This window comes from Zeus faber (assembly GCF_960531495.2).
Source record: "Zeus faber genome assembly, chromosome: 5".
NCBI lineage: Eukaryota > Metazoa > Chordata > Actinopteri > Zeiformes > Zeidae > Zeus > Zeus faber.
This window is the reverse complement of record NC_137192.1, coordinates 15,143,274-15,167,131: the sequence shown is the minus strand read 5'-3', so window position 1 is coordinate 15,167,131 and position 23,858 is coordinate 15,143,274. Positions and strand designations below refer to the sequence as shown.

The window sequence follows — 23,858 nt, the reverse complement described above, 5'->3', positions numbered from 1 at the left end:
GATGATGATGATATTACCAATTTATATTATTATCTTGGTTTTAGACTACCCTAAGGAGGCTTAGTGTGCAAATATTGACTATTAAGTACACGTTTTGATGTTTGTCCGTCTGATTTACATTAATAAATCCCAAGTACAGTATTCATTTTAAAAGCCTTTTATACATCTTTTTGAATTTAACATTTACCCTAACATTTGATGTCACTATGATGTCATCCCGCTGCTCCATGCAGGTCTAGTTTACGGTTCTTAAAGTGGTAATCCATAAAATCCTCCGTGTTGGCTGGATTACACTGTAAACCATAGAATTACATTCAAAACGGCAGCATTTCCCTTGGTGGCGGACCTCGCCACTAACAATGGAAACAGCGTAGAGAGCATCCACTGAATACATTGAATGGCTGTTTCTTAAAACGCCAGAAGAAGAAAAAAAAAAAAAAAAGTACCAAATATAGGATTTTCTTTTACAAAACAATCTCACTTCACCACCTTACCACTTTAATATAAATGTGCTTCCTGTGCAATGTGCCTGGATATTTTTCCAGGTGGTTGACTGAGTGCTCACAATTATCTTTCACTCTACACTTTACACTTGGTGTGTGAAGAAGCAGTTGTATATGGATAAGTAGGTCATGAATTAAGGACTGTTCTGTGGCAGTTATCCTTATCTTTTAGCCAAAACACTTATTGTAGGTAAGATTGACAAGGGAATATCTGGTACAGATGGCACTTTCATGCTGGCATAAAAGGGGGAAAAAATAGTTTGCGTTTACCAAACCTAGTGATGGGATCGTTTTTGGGAATTATATCCGGCTCATAATAATCTCCTGCTACGGCTGGCTGTATTAGATTGCTGTGCTGCTCTCCTAATTTACAGTGTTGATGTCCTTTTGTGTTCCAGATCCTGGCCATCATCTCCATCCTCTTCATCGTGCTGTCCACTATTGCCTTGTCTCTGAACACCCTTCCGGAGCTGCAGGACACAGATGAGTTTGGCCAGTCGACAGACAACCCACAACTGGCCCACGTGGAGGCTGTGTGTATCGCCTGGTTTACGATGGAATACCTGCTACGCTTCCTCTCCTCCCCCAACAAGTGGAAATTCTTTAAAGGTCCTCTGAACGTCATCGACCTGCTGGCCATCCTGCCCTACTATGTCACCATCTTCCTGACTGAATCAAACAAAAGCGTGCTGCAGTTCCAAAATGTCCGTCGCGTGGTGCAGATCTTCCGGATCATGCGTATCTTGCGTATTCTGAAGCTGGCCCGTCACTCCACAGGTCTGCAGTCTCTCGGCTTCACTCTGAGGAGGAGCTACAATGAGCTGGGACTTCTGATTCTCTTTCTGGCCATGGGCATCATGATCTTTTCAAGTCTCGTCTTCTTTGCTGAAAAAGATGAGGACGACACCAAGTTCAAAAGTATTCCAGCGTCCTTCTGGTGGGCGACCATAACTATGACCACAGTAGGCTATGGAGACATCTACCCAAAAACTCTACTGGGAAAGATAGTGGGGGGTCTGTGTTGCATAGCAGGAGTCTTGGTGATCGCCCTGCCTATTCCAATTATTGTAAATAACTTCTCCGAATTTTATAAAGAACAGAAGAGGCAGGAGAAGGCTGTTAAGCGAAGGGAGGCCCTGGAAAGGGCCAAGAGAAATGGCAGCATTGTTTCCATGAACATGAAAGAGGCGTTTGCGCGCAGTGCAGAGCTGATGGATGTAGTCGTGGAGAAGGGGGAGAGGCCTCATGATAACCACCTGTCCCCAAGCCGTTGGAAATGGACCCCCAAGAGGGCTGCCTCAGAGACGAGCTCTAATCGTTCCTTCAATGCCCAGGAGTTTGGCTCTCCCAGCAAGACACGAACCGCAAGCCCCCAGAGGCTTAACGCACAGAAGCTAGAGGAGATGTATAACCAAATGGCCAAGACACAGTCCCAGCCTAACCTCAATGCAAAAGACAGAAGCTCCAGAGTTGGCAGGCAGAGGGATGAGATAGAGCTGGGAGCCATCCCGGACCAGGGCCGGCCCATGTCAGGAACCAGAGAAGCAGTAGGAGATATGAAAAGCTTGTCGAGCTTTGACAGCTACATCAGTTGTGCTACAGACTTCCAGGAGAATCCCCGGTTCCCTCATAGTCCAGCGGTGGGCCTCGGGCTGCAGGAGAGCAGGCGATTCTCGCATGGTCCTGCCACCTGCCTGTCTGGGCGATCCAGTGCCAAAACGGGCCTGCAGACCACTCTGGAGCACGGGCCCATGTTCACGCCATTGTCTGTGCCCTTGGGCTCTGAGAGCACACACAGATTTCTCTTCTCTGGCAACATTTTAAAAAGCTACATGCACAGGGGAGTTCATAGTGAGGCAGAGTGTGGCCCTTCCCCTTTGTCAGACAGTTCTGTGCTTTCAGACCACTCGCTTTTAAGCCCGGAGGTGTCTGTCTATACGACTGCCAGCAGCAGAACCCCACCCAAGTCCCCGGAGAGCACCACCCTCACGCAAGCAGTCTTCACTTTTCATGATTCCTCCATTAGCAAGTATATTGACGCCGACACGGACGACGACGAGCATCTCCGTGATGTCTCTGACACCAGTCCTTCTGAGCGACTACTGGCCGGTTCAAGCCCCAAATGCCGCATAAATAGCAATTACCAGAGAGGCACCAACCATTTAGAGGCAGCCCAGAAAATCCTTGGCCAGAACTGCCTGTTTCCCCTTGAGGGGATTCGAAGTGGTTTTCACGAGAACCACGTGGGACCTGAGATGATACGCAAAGCCAAAGAGCAGAGGGGGCGTCAAAACAAACTGAACGAGGGCCTCTGAGGTTCCATAATGGTGGAGCATGACCAGCACAGCAGTAGAAGATGGTGGAGCAGGGACGGTTGTGGGTATGCCAGAGGGACACAACATTGGATGGGGCAGGAAAAAAAAAAACAAAAAAACAAAACAAAGAACAGGGTAAACATGAGTGAGTCTCCCCATGCTGGGACATTTAATAAACGGTGCGCCGCTCTACGAGAGGCTTAGGTTGACGTGTGGCGAACACTCTGCTCGGCAAACAAAAAAAAAAAAAAAAAAAAGGGACCTCTAAGATGGAGAATGCCATTGCCCCCTCCTTTCACTCTTTACTATTACTCCACAACCACATGGAAAAGCACTCAGAAGGGGTCCGTGCAGGGTTTCACACCGGGAGTCACCGGAGCAGCGCGCTCTGAGAAAATAGGACGTAATGGGTCGGTCTGGTTGGTGCCGCCCTGCTGATCCCTGTGGTGTAAGACAGAGAGAGCGTCCTGCGGGTCATCATCTCCATATCCTCAAGGTAAAAGCCCTTCCTACCGTCTGATTGACCGAGTCCCCGCACACTTTGTAGTTTCGAAGATAGAGGAGAGGACCTAGACGCCTATAAGCTACTTACTCGTGCCCTCCATTCCAAAACCTGGCCTTATTCATTACCTTGTGTGGGGATGGTTGGTCGTGTATATTTGTTTGCTTGTGTGTGTGTGTGTGTGTGTGTGTGTGTGTGTGTGTGTGTGTGTGTGTGTGTGTGTGTGTGTGTGTGAGCGCGCGCGTGAGCGTGCGCGTGTGTGCGCGCGCAAATGTTAACTTGTGTAATCTAAAGAAATTTATGTATACAACTTTTCAGATTGTCTTACCTAATTTATTTTTATATAGATGAGAGGAATCGACCTGTAGGGATGTGTGATTTGTTAGTCCGCTGTGTCATTAGAATAACAAGTGGTAAGTAATCCTGTCAGAGGCTCAGCTGCTGGGGTTTTTTTTCCCGGAGGTCCCGGCCGTCGGTCACAGCGGGGGGCTGCCGCTGGAACAGTGCGTTGCTGTCGTCTCCTCCATTTTGTCTATCGATAAGGTCGACCAAGGGGGCTTTGATACGAGTTCACATATGATAGCCTGAAATGATTATCCCACATGATTACTGCATAGACTCCACATTTGAGGAGAATACACATGCTTAGCTGGTTGTATACACAATAAATGACCAGATTTTAAAGTATTAGTTATCCTCCATGGTGAAAGAAATTCTCAGATTGTGACTCTTACAAAAAAAAAAAAAAAAAAAGTATACGTTTTTGCACGTGTCCATTACCACCTTGATTTGTGTATGCAACGTATTCTCACAGACATCAAACCTTGGATTACAGCCGATGACACTTGGCAGCGCTTTGTCCATTTCTCCTTCCAGCCGCCAGCCAAAGATATCACACGTCCTATAAAGTGTGTGACAAGGGGTTGAGAGTGTGACGGCGACGCGCCAATACTATGTTCTTTAGCCACATTAATACTAGATCCATTCAGAAGAAAAGAAAAACACACAAAATGCCTGGATACACAGGTTTATCATTACCTATATCCATTACACAACACCGAACACAGAAAAATGATGATAATAATAATAAAGTACGGTGACAAACACGTACACAGGCATGCGCACACTTACAAGCATACTGCACACACACAGGTCCCAAAGGCCAAAATAACCCATGTACAGGTATGGACTTAGACAATCTTCAAGTTACATACATTGCTGCAGCCAGTTTCCATGGTGACAACAGCTGCCCTCCTAGCAGCAGCAGCAGCAGCAGCAGCAGCAGCACCATTGGCAGCGGCAGCAGCATGGCAAAGCGTTGTTAATTTGGGCGGGGAAGGTCTGATTGCATTTCACATGCAGTATGCACATGCACAATAATTAAAGCAAACCCGATGCGCACGCACCCGGAGCTTCTCTCTCAGCCGCGTGTGTCCATCATCGAGCCTGAACATTAAGACGCTACTTAACGGTGCTCAAAGGCTCAATCGTCATTTGTCTAGAATTGAGAAGAAGAAGTAAATGAAGCATCGCTACAGTCGGTCTGGTAGCATTTTTTTTAATTTTTCTTTTACGGCCACTAACAGTCTTGTCTGTCTTTCAACCCAATGGGATATTTGGCACTGTGGCCTCACGGCAGGAAGGTCCTGGGCTGCATCCCGGCCCGTCCCGGGTCCTTCCTGTGTGGAGTTTGCATGTTCTTCCCGTGTTTGCGTGGGTTTCCTCCCGGTGCTCCGGTTTCCTCCCACCCCCAAAGGACATGTATGTTAGGGAACCTGCCCAGGGACTATGGATGAAAATAAGCTCATTGGCCAACTCTGGCACATTGACATTGAGGCGAATGCTGAAATGTTGATTCACGTGCACTGTCCCTGATAAATAAAGTAAATCGGCTGTCATCTGTGTAAGAGCGTATTAACAAGAGGTGCTGTGGGAGAACCGCTCTCACACGTTATCAACATGAAGAAAAAAGAAATGCACCAACTTCACACCTGAGAAATAACACAGAAGATGAAAGTATTTGATATTTTCTACTTTCTTTTTATCCGTAAAGTTGAAGCGTTCGGCAGTCGAGGCTCATACCAATTTCCATTGAGGGCAGCTGAGGTGTGAAAAGAATACCAATGAGTAGAGGAGGCGGAAATGCTGAACTTTGTGCGTGCGCATGTGCGTATAAACAGCATGTCTGTGTGTGTGTGTGTGTGTGTGCGTGCGTGCATGTGCGTGTGTGTGTGTGTGTGCGCGTGTGGGTTCTGCATTTCCGTCCGCAGTGGACGAACAGGCAGACTGGATTTGGCTCGTACAAACCCCCTCGTGTTGGGGATAAATCTCTGCTGCGCTGAGGGGACCGGTGGCCTGGTTTAGAAGAGTCAGTGTCCTGTGCTGTAACCCGACGACGCCCCTCCGTGTTCAGCCTGTGTCTAGAACGCGCGACGCAGGGGATGCCGTTCGTCTGACAAACCAGGGCTTGCTGTTTTTCATCGATTATTCATCTTTGGCTTTCAAATGAGGGTGTATCCAACATTGGGGCAGCCCCCTCGCCACTCTGCTGTACCGGCTAAGCTTCAAATCGCCTTCCATACCGTGTGTCTCTCGTGCTTGAAGTCGGTGTCTTACGTGTACTACCTGAAACCAGGGCCCTTTGCTATTTGACAAAATTGGAAGCACAACCGATCCCTTTTAAGAGAGGTTTCAAAGCCTACATTTAAGTGTACTGTGTGAGACAGGTGAGAAACCGAGAAGGCGTTGCATATCAGTGGACGGTGACGATATCGCCATGTTGCCAGTGGCCTTTGATGAAGAGGAAGCATGGAAGACTTTAGATATTTGTCAAGGGATCCCCCCCCCCCATTTCGCCATTTTTTTGTAACAATCTACTTGCACTTCGAAAACTTAAACAACTTATTTAAACACCTTTAAGCCTGTTATGATAAATATCTAAGACGATTTAAGAACACATACTTTGGTACTTTTTGCATGAACCAGACAATAGCCATCTAATGCACGGGATAGAGCTCCACTAAGGCTGGAAATTTGCTGTCTATTTATTTATTTATTTTTAATAATAATAATAATAATAATTCATAAAAAATTGCGACTCATCTTATTCGACATGAGTGTGAGTTTTGTCCCGATCGAACGTAGTCTGCGGTGTTAAGATAGTCAGGGACCATTTCCTCATAGAAATATTTCTCAACAACGATGACAATCAATATTTCATGTGCAGGCAGCCAGCACCATTGTGTGGAACCATGGTATGAAGATGTACGGTATTACACACACACACACACACACACACACACACACACACACACAATTTATATTCTGACACTAGAATTGTATTATTTTGAGCTCTTAGTGAAGGTAGCATAAAGGAGCATCGATACCGATGTTCCAAACCGAACTCTAGACTGTGATACTGTGACATGATCGCAACATAAAACATTATTGTCCATTTACTCTCACAAGTCATCCTTGATAGACATCTTCCATTTTTATTTGGGCATTTCACAGAGCAGGCATAGCCCCAGTTTCTGAGTGAACAGACATTTGAAGGTACAACAAGGGTCCTACGGACGTGAAGAGCTGAAAAATGACATTTCTAATCAAGTTTTAATAATGAAACACGATGAGGCGGTTCAGATTTTCCAGAACATTATAGCGGATATATGAAATACACAGGGACCCGAAGAGACGAGAAGGGAAGAGTCTGGTTGTTGTGCTGCAGAAACACGTGAAGATTTTCCACTTTATACGAGACGCGCGACTGTCTGCAAACGTAGCAAGTAGCCCAGCGTCACATCCAATAATCTGTCCCCGCTTCGGAGTTCCATCGGTATGCCTTGACTAACTTAATCGTTTTTTTGCAAAGGATAGGACAAGGGGAAAAAATAAATCTATATATATATATATATATATATATATATATATATTCAAAGAAAAAAAAAAAAAAAAATTTGACTTTTTTTCAAGTTTTAAACTCTCAGTGGAAGTGACCCACACTTTGCCTAAGCCATCAGTCTTTGTAAAGTACACATTTTCCAGGGAAATGAAAAAAAACAAAAAAAATCAATTTGCCCCCTCCTCCCCCCCCCCCCCCAGCTCTTATACAATGTTGTTTGTAGGTCCTGAGGCTGTTTGTTTTGTACAAAAAAAAAAAAAAAAAGACATTTCTACCTGTTGACTTTCTATGCTGTAGTTTCTGTATCAATGTTCTGTTGTTAAATGCATGTTGTGACTTTGGAGCTGTGACTGGTGGCGGACCCACGCAAAGCCAGTGATTTGTCATGTAGAAAAATGTGTCTCAATGTCCCAAGATATTTCTATTTCTTTTAGCGGAGGCAGCATTTCCCGTGGATGACTGAAAATGAAATAAATTGAATTACTTTACATTTATCGATATGGATGGTTTGGCATTTATTTGTTCACCCGATGCTTTCTATTTGCATTAAAATAAAAAAAATGAAAAAAGACATTGGCAAAGGAGCAAAGAAGCTCCTCGAGTTTCAATTCTTGCAGCGGTAGAGTCATCGACTGGCAAACTGAATTACAGAGAAGCCAATTAATGTGGGGGGGGCATTTGGCATAATTGATGTTGACTGAAAAAAAACAATCCACGCTTTGCATTTCTCCACCCAAATAAATGCTTTTGAGAGAGCGAAACGAATGGATTTATTTTATTTTATTTTTTTTCCGAGATGCACGTTTTTGCATTCTGCCCCCCCCACCCATGCACCAAAATGAACGAAGGGTCGGGGGGAAAAAAAACAAAACCCCAAAAAAACCGAACGACTCTTTTCACTGAGCGAGACGTCGAGAGCCGAATCTGACAAAAAAAAAAAATAATAAAAAATAAAATAAAAAGCGTATGAAGCATCCCTCGCTGGGAAGCAGCAGCAGCCACCCCGCGGCCTCGACGGGTGCGAGCGTCAGATGAAGAGGAAGCTGTGGACGGTGGGGCAGGAGCAGGCCTCCAGCCTCCCGACGCGCCTCCACACCCCCCTGCACCGTGGGTTCCCCACAGCCTGCCACTGGAGGGAGGGTCCGCTGAGGGGTGGGGGAGAGGGGGGGTGGAGGAGCGTCAGTTCAGGGCTTTTCAATGAGTTATGTGTTGACGACGAGGCGGGGGGGGGGAGCTGTGCAACACCGCCATCTAGTGGTGCAGCGCCGCGGTGACCAGGTTTCACTGGGGGGTTTAGTTTGTTTTGGGGGGTTTTTTTTAAATCACGCTTCACGGCAAATACTTTTTTTTTGGGGGGGGGGATCTATGGACTTAGAGACCAGAATCCACAACTAACTGTAATTATTTGATTATTATGAAATGTTGAGAGACAGACAGACGGATAGATAGATAGATAGATAGATAGATAGATAGATAGATAGATAGATAGATAGATAGATAGATAGATAGACAGATAGACAGACAGACAGACAGACAGACAGACAGACAGACAGACAGACAGACAGACAGACAGACAGACAGACAGACAGATAGATAGATAGATAGATAGATAGATAGATAGATAGATAGACAGACAGACAGACAGACAGACAGACAGACAGACAGACAGACAGACAGACAGACAGACAGACAGACAGATAGATAGATAGATAGATAGATAGATAGACAGACAGACAGACAGACAGACAGACAGACAGACAGACAGACAGACAGACAGACAGACAGACAGATAGATAGATAGATAGATAGATAGATAGATAGATAAATCATTTTCCTTACAAAACTGTTTATGAAATGAAAATTTCCAAAAAAGTGTTTTGATGACGAATATCATTTCACAAGGAGATAAAAAAAACACCAAAATTCTCAAGCGCCTCGGGAGCCTTTTTTTAATTTATTTTTTTATTTTTTTTCCTTCCTTACCCGTCCTTTTCATTTTGCTCTCCGTCTCCGGCGCAGTGTGTCTGTCCAGAAGCCAGGGCGGGGGGCTGGCACTCCACACACACGTTGTGGCCCTCCCTGAGGTACTGCATCCACGCCGTGTGGGGGCCCATGCTCCACTGGCAGCCCAGCGTCAGGGAGGTCAGCTGGAACTGCACACAGTACCTGGTGCACGCACGCACGCACGCACGCACACACACACACAAAATTAAATTGCTTTATTTTGTTTTTAGGTGTTCTCAACTTGACATTTAGAAATATAGAGGCGCCTTTTAAGTTGAGAAAACAAAAAAATAAAATAAAGGCCATTTGTTTTAACTCGATCCAAATGACGCCGAGCCAATGTGTTCTGAGAGCAGAAGCACGTAACCGGAGATGTGCTCAGCCCCAGAGCGACACACACCAAATGGAACGCAGCACACGCACCGTATGTTTACGCACAGACTATTTGATTGATGGTTTGTATTGATAACTGATCTGACATTAAAGGAAACAGGACGCGCGTCTGTGTTGATGTCTCGTACCCTATAACGTCGCCGCTGTCTGGGATGTCTCTTTTCTTCCTGGCGTTGCCATAGCCACCGGTGGTAATGAGCGCCGGGACTGCGGGGGGGGAGCATTCATGGTTACAATGGATTACATAACCACGAGCGAGGCCCGAACACCGCGTCGGGCGGGGCCTGCTGGAAGCTTATTTGGCAGAAAATGGCCAGAAAGTCAAGGAGCGGCCGACGGGTCGGCACGGGGATACGTCACCGAGGGATTTGCGGCAGAGCTGCTGTACCGACTGGTACTCCACGCAGCCGGCGTGCTCCTCCAGGTGGGAGCAGGGCCGGCCTCCGTTCAGGGCCTCCGCCAGCACCGTCCTGCTCCGCTTGCGGGAAGCCGCCCGGCACGGCTCAGCACAGCCCGACCACTTGCTCCACGGGCTCAGCACGCACGACTCCGCTGCGGGGGGGGGTGAGGAATCACACGCACGGGATTAAAAAAGGACAACTTACACCTTGAAAGCCAAGCATGCTTGGGAATGTTTCTTCTGTGGTTGCTGTGGTGTGAGGGTGGTGTGGTTTAAGGAGCTACACCTGTAAATCAGCCATCCCCACACACACAGACACACACACACACACACACACACACACACACACACACAGAGGTAGAGCCTCTGTCATGGCATGTGTCCATCTGCTCCCGGCTTGTTCCATCTTGCCCACTCTCTATAATAAACTGGTGTGTTTGAAACATCTCTGCCTGTGTCTCTGTGTCGGAGGACCCTGAAAAAACGCCACTCTGGTGGCGCGTGGCAGCAGAACTGCCCCAGTTGCCTTTTAGGTTGTATATGTAAGCAGGAGGAATAAAATCTAAATTCTTGGGGGGGAAAAAAAGTCTGAATTCTGAGAATAGCCGGAATTCAAAATGCAGAGGGAAAAAAAAATTATGAATTATGGCCGAATTATGACTTAATTAAAAAAAAATCGTAATTAATCTCAGGACTCAAATAAACCTTTTCACAAGAGAATTTTTTTTTTTAACCTTGATCTTCTTACGTACTTCCATACTTCGGTGTTCACAGCATCCTTTAATTCGAATTGAATCTAATGTCAGTTTGCGAAAGTGAGACGGCTGGCACACGACTAAAGCAAGCCCAAATCTCTAATTTTGTCACCGTCTGTACATTTAAACTGTAGTCACAACAATGAGGGATTTGGTTCTTCGCCCTGGACCCAAATAAGAAAAGTCCAATGGAAACACAAGGACTGACCTTTGACTTAAGCATTATACATGACACCTTGTATAAGATTTGACTCGATTTTAAATGATCTTACCGGGGCAGGCCAGCTCGTAGTCGTGGCAGCAGTCCAGGGTGGAGGTGCAGGCCTGGTCGCAGTAGCAGGCCCCGTACGTCCGGTCTGATCTCCACCCTCTGCTGGAGCACGACGGGTCGCGGCCGCTGCAGCAGCGTCCCAGCTTCCGGCAGCCGGACTCACACGGACGGAGGAAGAGAAGTGATAAAAGCACAGGAAGACACGCATAAGGGATGCGAGCGCTCCTCCGACCGGGCATCACGGTGGTGCGCGGGGCTCCTGGAGCGGAACTCAAACTGCCCCATTTGTTGTTTTTTTTTGTTTTCTTTATCATCGATGGAGAGTTCCCTCTATACCAGTTATGGTAAAGAGTTATTCATGCTTCGTCGGAGTCCGCTCTCTCTCTTAAAGGGACAGTGCATCAATGAAAGACCTGCTTTAGCTTTCACTGCGTTGGTTTGTTTTTTGGTCAATTTTGGTGAAAAGAAGATCACCACCAGGGAAAATGCAAACAGTCGAATTGTAGAGTGTCGACTGTTACAAGCGTGTATTTTCTTGACAATTGCCCATAGGCTAGGGATGTAAAAGTACTCCAGGCCTTATAAAGTCGACTTCAAGAATAACAATTTATCAAAATAAGAGGTGGCCTCAGTAAAGCTTATATATAAATGTCACTTATTTTTGTCTGTTTTTCAGGATGCCTGTTTATGTGTGGAGGCCGCCACGCCCTGCCTGTGTTTGCGTGCGCAGCGATTCTGTCCATGTCATGATGTGTCGAACGTGCCTCTTCCCGGGCAGAATTAAAGGGGAGCGCGGGGTGTTTGCTTTGCAGCCGCCTTCCTCTGCAGCGCCAAGTCTGTTGGTGTAAGGAGCCACCTCCCCTAGTCATGTGCGCTGATCATGTGAAAAGAGAGGATTAATCACATCGTTCGGCCGGGGTTATTCATGCAAAAAGAACAACAGTGTGGAGCAAGCCGTGGTACACAGGACTCCACGCAAACACGCATTCCTCAAACCTGAATAGTATGCTGTGTGTGTGTGTGTGTGAGACAGAGAGAGAGAGAGAGAGAGAGAGAGACTAAAGGTTGTAGAGCGAGGGCGACAGGGAGCTACTGTCCCCGTCCCCCGGGGAACCGAGATGGGTTTCCTAGTGGAACGTGACCTCTCAACCATAAAGCAAAAGAGAGAAAGAGAGAGAGAGAGAGAGAGAGAGAGAGAGAGAGAGAGAGAGAGAGAGAATGTGTGGGGCCTCTTGCAGTGTGGCCCCCATGTGTACACAGGGAGCTGCAGAGCTTGTACAGACAGCACTCGGTCATTTACTGCTCCAGTGAACAGCGAGTAAATAGTACATTTAGTGTTTAAACACTGAACTAGGAATCGGACAATATAGTTCGACCAAAAAGTAACATGTAGATAATATAAAAGGAGATGAGCTGACAACATTTTCAAAACGTCGAAAATGGTCGAGGGATATTTTTGACCAATCACCAACCAAAGCAGTAGGACGGAAAAGCTTTCCCTGCAGCTAACAATGGGTTAATTGGGGAACTGTTGCCACAGGGTGGAATGGCCTCCAACCATCACTAACACACTCAATTGATTCAGTCTTATTTTGGGTTCAGTCGTGAAACTGGTTGGCGAACAATGAGACGGGTTGGTGCCAAAAGCAGCTCTGGATCCCAGCGGCTTGAGTCCGCGTGCCAATACTGAGGTATTATAACGAGAAAGTCAAGCCCGCTGGCTCTGGCAAACTTTTCCTTCTGGCTCCAAGTGTTGCTCAGCCGACCGATTCGAAAGCGGCACAGTTGGCGGCAGTTAAAGGCGCCCTCCTTCTGGGTGGCGGGCCTCGTTGGTGACGGTCAGGGCACCCCGCAGCACGGCAGCAGCCTCCCCGTATTTCCAGGCCTCGAACGCGCCCCGGTGAGATCCGAGGGAAAAGGTTTCACGGTCCGATTCCAAACGCTTCCCGGTTGCGTGCTTGAAGAGCTACGTCGAGCGTCGCTCACGCGCCGCCCACATTCGGAAAGATCTCCCGCCGCCGAAGCGGCCGCCTGCCGCAAGCGTTCACGCGGAAGACAAAGAAGTGATACAGGCAAGCTATGCGGAGCTTTACTGTCCTTATGTGGATAATCCTCTTATGATGTTTAGTGTCGTGGGGCCCGAGCCGCGGAGCAGACGTGAACCCGGGACAAAATCGGGGAATATGATATAATTCGAATGGTGAGCTGCATATTCGAGGCGTTGTTTTGAGTAGTAATAATGTTCTGCTTACATTCTTTTCTAAAACGAGCTTTTCCAACAAATAAACCAAATTACACATCAAAGGAGAGAAAAATGACCTCGCAGGGATTTAAAAGGTGATCGTAAAAGTTGCAAGCTGTAGTTTCACAGAAATAGCTCCAATTAGCAGTGTTTTGGATGGAAAAGGTCAGACTTTGGGAAGCCGTGGGTGGCTATTCGCAGACTTGACATTCTCACCCTCCGGTTGATACAGGGGGATTCATTTATATTGATAAATACCAATCAGATACGATCACTAACACTCAAGCGTGACACAATATTTTGTATGAATGTACACCTGTGTGCTTGGAGGTCACATGAACACGTCACAGGAGAAGAATTATTTCTTAAATACTCCCTGTAATGCTTCCACGCAGTTATGGAAACGCACACATTCAGTAGAAAAGTAGATTTGCTGGGAGCTCAGTGTATTTTCCTTTAATCCCGGAGTCGAGTGTTTAAATAAACCAGGGATGGAGGCGGGTCCCACAGAGGGAACATCAGCTTGGCTGACTGCACCTTTCAGACTGATCGAGTCCCATTCAGGTCCCCTTTCGCCCTTCTCCCTAAATTAAGGGCGGCAACGATAAAAGTTGGGGTCAAGATGATCTTTCTCATGGACCTGCAGATGATGCTGCTGGATGTGCTTTACTACATCCTGAGGAACTCCCTGCGCCTCGTGCTGCGGCCTCGCACCAAGCCCATCGACGGGGAGCTGGTGCTGATCACCGGGGCGGGGGGCGGCCTAGGCCGCCTCTTCGCCCAGGAGTTCGCCAAGCACGGGGCCGAGGTAGTGCTGTGGGACACCAACGCCGCGTCCAACGGACAGACGGCCCAGCTGGTGCGGGAGGCGGGGGGCAAAGCGCACGCCTACACGGTGGACGTGACGTGCCGGGAGGACGTGTACCGCCACGCCGACCTGGTGCGCCGGGACCTGGGCAGGGACGTGACCATGCTGGTGAACAACGCCGGGGTGGTGGCCGGGGAGCGCATGCTGGATTGCCCCGACGAGCTGATTGAGAGGACCATGAGGGTCAACTGCCACGCTCTCTTCTGGGTGAGGACTATAGTGGGTAGTTTGACCCCGAGGGGCCCAGGGACACGCAGGCATCCATCAAGATGTCCCAGGGGGTCCAGAGTGAATAGTGTACAATGATGACTCTTTTGATCCTAGTTTCACTATCTCCCTCACTATAGTAACGAATAGTATTGCATATACTACATGTTACTATGGTAATGGGTCATAATACTGGAAGGTTGTAAAGTGAGATAAAAGGAGATTATTTGGTCCTTATTTGTGTCATTTAAATTAGAAGAGAGGCATCATCACGTCTTGAATATGTACCGTATCTGTTCTTTCTGACGATTGCAAGAGAAGTAGCCAATAAAAAACAGCTTCTACTACTTGTTAATATTATCGTCATTATCTGGGTAGTCTTGAAATGCAGGTGTCGTAGTGCAGTAGAAAAGCCCCGACACAGAAACACATAGGTACAAAAACAGTAACGCTGGAAGAATTTCCCGAGCACCTTCTACACAGATTTCCTTGCATGTAAAGCATTATTAGCTTTATTCCTGAGGCTGTGGACTACAGCATTCCAACACCAATCCGCTTAATAGAAAACAGCGCCTATATGCAAGATAAGCCTACTGTATATTGAGTCAACGTTTAAGGCGCATGAGCCGCAAGCACCAGTGTAACGTCATGTAATGTCGTTGTCCTCAGACTGTGAAGGCGTTCCTCCCTCAGATGAAGGCCCAGAACCACGGCCACGTGGTGACCATCGCCAGCGTCCTCGGCCTCTTCAGCACAGCATGTGTGGAGGTGAACCAAGACCAAGGATCTGGAACATTAACACCTGACTATTGTTTGCTTGTTACAGATCTGCGTATAGTACGCATCAAAAATCCCCTGTTATACTGAGCTTACCATTTATCCTGAATAACAGAGAGAGCACATGACATGGGCCAGGCCATGGATAAGTAGAGCTGGCTTGTTCAATTACAGTGGAAAAGCGTGGTGTGGTCCAGCTCACCGAGAAGTTGGTTAATTCCACTACAAAATTAAAATAACCTTATAGCAACCCCATCTCAAATCTGGCAAAGAAAATAGGATTACCAAGACCCATTTTCTAGAGAAAGACACCTACATGAATGTTCTCATATGTTCAGCTCTTTCACCCTGCGACAGGACTATTGTGCCAGTAAGTTCGCTGCAGTGGGCTTCCACGAATCCATGGCCCATGAGCTGATAGCTGAGGAAATCAACGGAGTCAAGACCACCCTGGTGTGTCCCTACATTGTGGACACAGGCATGTTTGAAGGATGTAAAATACGGTAAAGCAATACTTTAGAGTTAGACACAAAACGTACATGTTTGTGTCCTTTTTTTAAGAGAACACTTACGAGTGGATTGATTGGTCTCTTGGTCTCATCCTTAGGGAAGAGGTTGAACTGATTCTGCCGCCGCTGGACCCCCAGTATTGTGTGGAACAGGCCATGAATGCCATCCTTATAGACCAGCCTCTGGTGTGCATCCCACGGCTCACCTACCTGCCCGTCATGTCCCGAGCGTAAGTATAGAACTCACTGCCCAGCGTTCTTCCAACTTTTTATTTTCCTGATGCCCATGCTACTCCTTCTCCCTCTGCAGCCTGTTGCCATGGGAATCCAATGTGGTGACCTACCGTTTCATGGGATCGGACAAATGCATGTACCCGTTCATCGACAGCAAGAAACGAGTGTCCATTGGACCCGCCAAGAATGAGTAGTTGTACCCAGAGTGTAATTACTTTACCTTCCATTTTGAAGAACCAAACCATCAAAATTCTAATTGGATGCAATTTGTACAGGGTGCACATGAGATAGAGAGGGGATGAAGGTTGGTCGATTGACCAGTCAGTGCCCTGCCGGTGTGGGACAGCAATGGACTTTAACCTAAATTCAATTTTTCCAAAGAAGAGCGTGTCAGTGACTCAAACTCAGTGGTTTGAGTCACTGGGAAGGGATATTTTGAGATTGGCCTTTCAGTAGAATGTGCATGTTTGGCTGCTTAGCCAAGTAGCCAAAGGCATTTAAAACAAAACAAAACTAATGAAAAGCCAATTTCTAAATCGAGTCCTTTAAAGTGTGCAGCTAATAAAAATAATATACATCCGATAAAGTAAAACGTAAAGGTTTGATTGAATCCAGGCAGAACACTATTGGGAGACCGTGGACATTTTAACATACGCTAACGTGCCATAATTGTTATGTTTATATAAAACACGAGATTGTTGACACAATGTTTGTCAGTTATTTTTTCACCCAAGGGAAACTAAACTGCACTTCAGAGTTCTAAAAACCACAAGACAACAGCTCAATTTCTGTTTGGTGCGTGACAGAACAAGGTTTTACTTACAGAGGAGGAGGGCGTAGGGGTGGGTGGGGACTTAAGTGATGCAGATGGGGAACAGAGGTGGAGGGGGGGGCGGGGGGACCCTCTTGGGTGTAACAAGAGGCGTAACTACTGCGCCACCACACACAGTGGGAACAACACCACGTTACAGCACACACGCTACATTGAGTCACAAAACCTTCCCAGCCCGACATGAAGATGTAGAATAACACTTCACTTGTGGTTGTTGATATAAAGCACTCAAGGAAAAACAACAATGGTTCCCGAGCTGCATCCTAGACATCCATGGGGTCCTAGACCTCAAAGGGATCTTTTGTAAGAAGCCTTTCCAAAGGGCATTAAAAGAACTTGAACGGAACATTAATAAAAAAAAAAAAATAAAAAAAAAAAAAAAAAGAGAAACCAATTCCTGCTATGGAAATAAAAGAAAACAAGGTCTAGTTAAAACAAAAAACATTTATTTTACTGCACATTGTCTATTTCAGTACAGTAAAGCCCCACTTCATCGACTAGGATGCAGCTACGTTATCTACAAAGAAACAAAACAAACAAAAAAATAATAATAAATAATGCAAACAATTAAACAACATCAAGGAGAAGAACATTGTTTTTTTCTATTAATCTTGTTTAACTGTGAACATTTCATAACAATGAACATGAACAGAGATGGATTTGATCCTTCAATGTCTCCTAAAAACAGGCAAAGAACACAGTGTCCGAGTTTTCTATAGTGCTTTTTCAGACAACCCGACGGCGCATCTAAACAGTGCCGTCCAGAGTCTGTGCCAAGGTGCTTGAGTTAGCCTGTTTGAGGAGCGACTCTCCTTCCAGTTCCTGCTTCCCACACCTATTCAAAAAGAGACGGTGAATTCATTTTATTAAAAAAAAACAAAAAACAATACAGGAATAAAACTAATTAACCTCAATATTCCCTTCATTAATGGATATGGGGCAGGTGATGAGGGGTAGCTCTTATCAAAGCTTACCCAGAGATTGGTCCATTTCCAGTCCTTTCGTGGGACTGTTGGTCAGACTCTGAGAGTAACTTCAGTATATTCAGCGCAGCCTGCGGAGCCCAAGAGCAGCTTACAGCATTACAACTTAAAAACAAAACATCTCAGGACACTAAACCTCCACAACAGACAGCCCAAAACATTCCTCAACAGTATGCAGTAGTTTAGTGGAGAGTATACACCGATCAGCCGCAACATTACAACCACTGACAGGTGAAGTGAATAACATGGATCATCTCGTTCCAATGGCACCTGTCAAGGGGTGGGATGTATGAGGCAGCAAGTGAACTGTCAGTTCTTGAAGCTGATGTGTTGGCAGCAGGAAAAATGGGCAAATGTAAGGATCTGAGGGACTTTGACAAGGACCAAAATGTGATGGCTAGACCATCTCCAAAACAGCAGGTCTTGTGGGGTGTTCCCGGTATGCAGTCCCCTGTTCACTGCCAAAAGTGCCTACAATGGGCACCTGAGAGTCAGAACTGGACCATGGAGCAATGGAAGAAGGTGCCCTGCATCGCTTACCTGGGGAAGAGATGGCGCCAGGATGCACTATGGGAAGAAGGCAAGCCAGGAGGCAGTGTGATGCTCTGGGCAATGTTCCTCTGGGAAACCTTGGGTCCTGGCCTTCATGGGGATGTTACTTTGACACGTAGAACCTACCTAAACATTGTTGCAGACCAAGTACACCCCTTCATTACAACGGTATTCCATGATGGCAGTGGTCTCTTTCAACAGGATAATGTGCCCTGCCACACCTTAAAAAATGGTCAGGAGTGGTTTGAGGAACATGACAAAGAGTTCAAGGTGTTGACTTGGCCTCCAAATTCCCCAGATCTCAATCCGATGGAGCATCTGTGGGATGTGCTGGAACAAGCCCGATCCATGGGGGCCCCACGGATCACAACTTCCAGGACTTAAAAGGATCTGCTGCTCACATTTTGGTGCCAGAAACCACAAGACACCTTCAGCGGTCTTGTAGAGATGCCTCAAAGAGCCGTGTTGGTGGCACCAGGGGGAGCTCCACAATATTAGGCAGGTGGTTTTATTGTTGTGGCTGATTGGTGTATGCAGGTTTACAAAATAAGCCAAATGTTCTATGGAAATATACAGTATTATCAGCCAATATCTCATTTAATTTTGGTAAATTGGTTTCATTTCATGAACTTAAATTCTAAGTTAAGCTGTGTTAATACGAACTACAGCACAGACCTTGGCTTGAATTTTTACATATAAAATACCCTTGTCGCTGTGTAGCTGCCCTTTCCTTGGAGTTGGGACTTACCATGTCATGACAAGACTCTACATCCTTCCCGATGCCATGACTGAGGAGGGGCGGCTGGGATGAACAGTTAATCAGAGAGACAAACTCGTGCTTGTTGTTTTTGGGGAAATCTTTGTATTCTACCTGGAAACAAACAGCACACCAGTCAAAATCAACAGTCTCTCCAGCTGCAACGAGTTTAGCTCTGACAACTCATGAATGGACAGCGTGTTGGGTACCTGCAGGCCCTGCACAGAGGCCAGGAAGCTGAGCTGCTCGGAGGGCCGTGAGAGCGGCCCGTGGGGAAGCTGGCTCAGGCTGTTCTTGTTTTTGAGGATCGTTTCAGCGGCCAGTGACGTCCCCGTGTAAAGGAGCTCATTGGCGATCAGGGCAGTGATTGTGGCATTGGCTGGGTTCGGCATCACCCGACTGTAGTCCTTGGCCAGGGGTCGCTGGCAGGCCCCGACAGCTTGGGCCACCTCGGGCATCATGGGCAAGATGCCTGCGGGGAGCTGTTGGAGGGTGAGGTAAGGCATGCGGAAGTCCTCTTCTTTGGAACCTGCCCAACAACCAAGAAAGACACAGAGAAAACTCAGACAAAACAAGACTTTGAAAGCAACGTCAAAGACTATTTTATAATAGTCAACTAGTTGGTTGATGATCTGTCGACCAGCCAATGTATGTCAAGGGGTATGATTAAACATTTAACCATAATTTTACATTTGCTTATTTAGGCTGTATAAGGAAATAACATTTAATAAAGCTTACCAATGACAAAATAATATCGAAAAAAGAAAAAAAAAAAAAAAAGTTTGGCTTTCTTTCTATCAAATATGTATGAGGCTGTGTGAATCTATCAGGATTGATCTTCTGATGCTCACCTAGCATCACCTCCTCTACAGAGCCTGGCTCAAAGAAGGTCACTTTGCGCCCGTCTCCAGGTCTCTTTACTGGGGCCTGCAGATCACAAAATCAAATCCTTCAGAACCAATACAACTCAAGACAAACACTTCGCTTATGTCACTTGATAAAATGTCACCCTGCCTTTTCATCATTTTTGAGTGCCGGTTTAGGGGGCTGAGGCTGAGGCACTTTATATCCCAAGATCTCCAGCATCTTCTCTGCTGCGTTCCTCTTGGCCACCTTCTTGCTGGGTCCCATGCCCTCTGCACACTGACCGCAAACCGTCACCTGTCGGGAAACAACCAGCGTAGGCAATATAAATCAGGGAGCGGGTGGCAAAATCAAAGGGTGAACAAGGTGTCAGCACATCTCACCTGCATGACAAACTCCCGTCGCCTTGGCAACCCCCGCTCTGTCACCATGCTGTATTCTGGCTCCTTTTCCTTCTTGGCCTGCTGGATCTGTGCCAAACGACTAATAGGGTTCATGCCCTGACCATACTCTGGGCTTGTCTGCAGCTGTTTGGGTGTAAACAGAGAAGGGGAGAATCCAAAGAAACAGAACGGTTTTAGTTTATATCACAGTATATTATAGTATTTTCTTTACCTAAGCTGGGCAGCGTGACATTCATGACCATGTTCTTCGGCTTGGATTTATTGACCAAAAATAAGGTTTCGATCGGGGGTTCCCAACCACCGGGCCGCGAACCGGTTCGCCACCGAGCCTTGAGAAGGCAGGTGGGGTTGCAAAGCCCGATCAGAGCGATCTCAAATCGAAAACAGCGAAAAACAAATAAAAACAGTGGGTTTTTATTGCAGATGTATTTATCCATCATTTCCCTCCCCGCGCTGCAGCGTATAATTGTATAATATATACGTTTTTCTTTAATTTCTGGTGTAAGGGTTCCATTACCTTGATGATGGACTTGGTTTTCTTTTTGATGCGTGGCAGCATTTTCTCTACGTTTGGTATGTGGGGCAACTTCCTTAGCTCTTCCAGCACTACTGCAGCTGCAAGCTTCTTGGCGATTTTTTTACTCTTTCCCTCCCCCTCGCCAGAGAACTCTCCCACCGTCACACGCACAGCAAAACTCTTCATGTGGGGGGGCCCCGCCTCCTTTAAGACCTGAAGTATGCAAAAGCAAGGTGATGAATGATACACTGTAAGGGTTTATGTGGAAACCAGAGACATGGGTGGGAATCACATGTGAAACCTTTTTTCCAAAGGACATTAAAGAACAAAAATGTTCACCTCAAAGTTGACAGGAAGGTTCCTTTTAAGTGAAATTTCAAAGACTTGACTGATTTCAGACTTATTGAGATTCTCTTCCTCAGGTTCACCATTCATCTGGGAAAAAAAATAAAAAAAAGTATAAGGGTTTATTCACACCTAGCTGGTTTGACCTTGAGCGTTTCCCCCCCTAGAACGGCTCGTTTGGGCATGTCTGAATATAGCAATCGCACTAGCTTCCGGACCAAATCAACTGGACTGAGAGCACCTTGAGCGGATGGTCTCGGCACACTTGTAATCCGAGCGGATCGTTTGCAGAGAATGCAACCAGCCGCACAAACCGTTACAAGTCACTTGCTGTACTATATACACTCTGCACAATGGGGCGCTCTTATTGTGTGAGAATGGATGTTTTCCCATCACCGTCCATCACACCTGATGGCAGATATTCAATCGGCAGCTCCATGGCACCGAAATCTGCGTTGCGATTCGGTCCGGTAGATTGTATAGGAACAGGTGGGGCACCAGGTTTCGTTACCCAACCTTAGAAATATCCTGCGCTACGTGTGTGTGTGTGTGTGTGTGTGTGTGTGTGTGTGTGTGTGTGTGTGTGTGTGTGTGTGTATGTATGTATGAGAGAGAGAGGGGCTGAGCGCGCTGCGCTGTATGCAGCTGTGCAATGAAATAAGATCTTACCCATTTTAAATAGCAAAAAAAAAAAATAGAAAATCAATATGTGGCAGTCAATGTGGGGATGGGAAACACTGAGTATTGTCCTAAAGAAAATATGTAGCATTCAGTCCTGCAGGCAATGATCAAGCATCATCTTGGAGGCCTATCTACAGGGAGTGGCCACAATTTGTTGATGTGGGCTTTGTTATTGTAATAACATAATTCACCACATTAATGCATTTGCTTAACAGAATTGAGATTTAACTCAGAATTCTGATTTGTTTCTTTCTGAGAATTCAGACTTTTTCTCCCCTTCATAATTGTGACATCATACTCAGAATTCTGATTTTCAAATTCAGAAACTTTTCTCCCCCCCCTTCTGATTTTTTTGACGTATTCTAGGAATTCTGAGGATAAATGTACTCAACTTACTACTGGCAGCTGTTGTAATATTGGCTCCTTTTGCAGCACCTTTAAGGCCTTGGCAGCAGCATCGTGTTTGGCCAACTGCCGCGTTCGCCCCTTCCCGTGGAACTGCTGACCACCGATGGACAGCTCCATGTGATACAACATTGGTCCCACTGGGGGAAATGGGTAGTAGTACCTTGACACAAACAAGATAAAGACGGTCATGACGTCATGTGTCCAATTGGTTTGAGTTTGAACCACAGCTTAATGCATGTAACCATGATAACGAGCCAAGAAGGTGTAGAAACTCACTGTTGCATAGAGCGTTGGTAAGGCCCAGGGCCTCTGATGTTATAGTTAAAGTTTGGTTGTCTCATTCCTGGGTATGGGTCAATGGGCTTATACATGGGCTTCTTCCCGAGCTTCATACAAAGAGCATTTAGCTCCATGGTGTGCGTCATGCAGTCTCCTAGGCACAAAATAAAAAAAACACCCATCAAATAGCGCCTTGTTTCCTGCCAACCATCCCCAACAAAAACACAAGGTGGAAGCAAAGCCAACGCCGGTTGGAACCAAGGATTCTTGCCTGTGTTGCGGGGCATCCTCATAGTGGGCTTGGGTAATGTCGTCTCAGTGAGGGCGGATGAAGCAGCGGAATGCTGGGCTTTCTTAATGCTGGTCCCCTCAGCCTCCCAGTGCTGGTCCCCCAGTGCGAGTCTCACTGAGAAAATCTGACAGAGGCAGAAGCAAGGGGACAATGGCGGACTGTGTCACTTTCAGGACTCAATGACAGGAAGAGGACAACACGTACACTAGAGCCCTATCAGATTCTAAGTGTGAGAGTCATTATTGAATTACCTTGGAGTGAGCCGGTCCTTGCTCACAAAGCAGCTTATATTCAGGTTGGATCTTATTGAAACGGGCTAACTCATTCACCAAACACATTGGGGTCTTCTCTTTAGGGTTTGCCATGTTGGATACTAAAAAGAAAAATAAGGTCACACAATTGAACATGGTCATTAATCACAATAATTATAGGATGCCTTAAAAACCTCAAGTCTATTTGCTAAAGAGAGAGGATCATTGAAACCAGGAAGCCTGGAGATATTAGTAATAACAATACAAAAGAGAATGTGTACACTCTGGAAATGTTGACAGTCAGAATTATTAACAGCATTAGTGAGGTTAGATTCTAAAACATTATGTTAGCTCGGGAGTGGATGATATAAGACATAAAACAAACTCACTGACATATATAATCACAAAACATGCATGTGTTTAAACGAAGGAAAAATAAACCTTGACTGGATACCCATGGTGTTTTTGGAAAACAAGCTTCCCAAAACCAACCTGTGGTGGGGGTGAAGGGGGTGGCGGACCCTGACGGTAGCGCGGAGCTCCTGAGGGGCTGGCTCGCGCTCTCTGACGGCAGGGTGGCCGAGGCACAGGGGATGCTGTAGCCCGGCTGGGGCTGCACCATCTGCGGCTGCACCATCTGCAGCGGGGCGGCGGCAGCGGGCATGGGGTTACCGGGACACTGAAACTGGAGCTGGGACATCCTCGCTCGTATGGCGCCGTCAACAACAGGCTCACGTCAAGGGAAGAGCTTTGCAGTACGACAGAATTCCACGAGTGAAGATGTATTGATTGTGACACTCTTGACTGCAATG

At 46.5% G+C, this 23,858-nt stretch overlaps 4 protein-coding genes across 5 annotated transcripts in view; 2 read left to right on the top strand and 2 right to left on the bottom strand.

Annotated features, from left to right (window-relative positions):
* kcnb1 (potassium voltage-gated channel, Shab-related subfamily, member 1) overlaps positions 1–2,818 on the top strand; it is a gene marked incomplete at both ends in the record, with an annotated part of 32,217 nt that extends 29,399 nt beyond the window's left edge. The window contains one exon of the mRNA XM_080000957.1: positions 902–2,818. Coding sequence (XP_079857083.1) covers positions 902–2,818 — 1,917 coding nt within the window. The remainder of the gene's footprint in view (positions 1–901) is intronic.
* Positions 2,819–8,248: 5,430 nt separating this feature from the next.
* LOC307230559 (somatomedin-B and thrombospondin type-1 domain-containing protein) lies at positions 8,249–11,283 on the bottom strand (the record flags this gene model as incomplete). The annotated part of the gene is made up of 5 exons (XM_080000995.1): positions 8,249–8,366; positions 9,205–9,387; positions 9,747–9,825; positions 9,979–10,170; positions 11,046–11,283. The coding sequence occupies 5 exons, from the start codon at positions 11,281–11,283 to the stop codon at positions 8,249–8,251; spliced, it is 810 nt and encodes a 269-aa protein (XP_079857121.1).
* Positions 11,284–13,908: 2,625 nt separating this feature from the next.
* Positions 13,909–16,075, top strand: rdh20 (retinol dehydrogenase 20; the record flags this gene model as incomplete). The annotated part of the gene is made up of 5 exons (XM_080000994.1): positions 13,909–14,361; positions 15,031–15,129; positions 15,496–15,641; positions 15,746–15,877; positions 15,958–16,075. The coding sequence occupies 5 exons, from the start codon at positions 13,909–13,911 to the stop codon at positions 16,073–16,075; spliced, it is 948 nt and encodes a 315-aa protein (XP_079857120.1).
* Positions 16,076–16,675: 600 nt separating this feature from the next.
* stau1 (staufen double-stranded RNA binding protein 1) lies at positions 16,676–23,858 on the bottom strand. 2 transcript variants are annotated; one of them, XM_080001231.1, is made up of 14 exons: positions 23,539–23,858; positions 23,047–23,168; positions 22,775–22,919; positions 22,501–22,657; positions 22,213–22,384; positions 21,130–21,225; positions 20,791–21,003; positions 20,253–20,396; positions 20,020–20,166; positions 19,857–19,932; positions 19,215–19,534; positions 18,997–19,119; positions 17,688–17,767; positions 16,676–17,548 (listed from the first exon to the last, which is right to left on the bottom strand). In XM_080001231.1, exons 1-14 carry the CDS (start codon positions 23,744–23,746, stop codon positions 17,461–17,463), a joined length of 2,091 nt encoding a protein of 696 aa, XP_079857357.1. In that variant the 5' UTR covers positions 23,747–23,858; the 3' UTR covers positions 16,676–17,460. The 2 variants fall into 2 exon arrangements, with proteins under 2 accessions (XP_079857357.1, XP_079857356.1); XM_080001230.1 differs by having other exon boundaries at positions 22,501–22,919.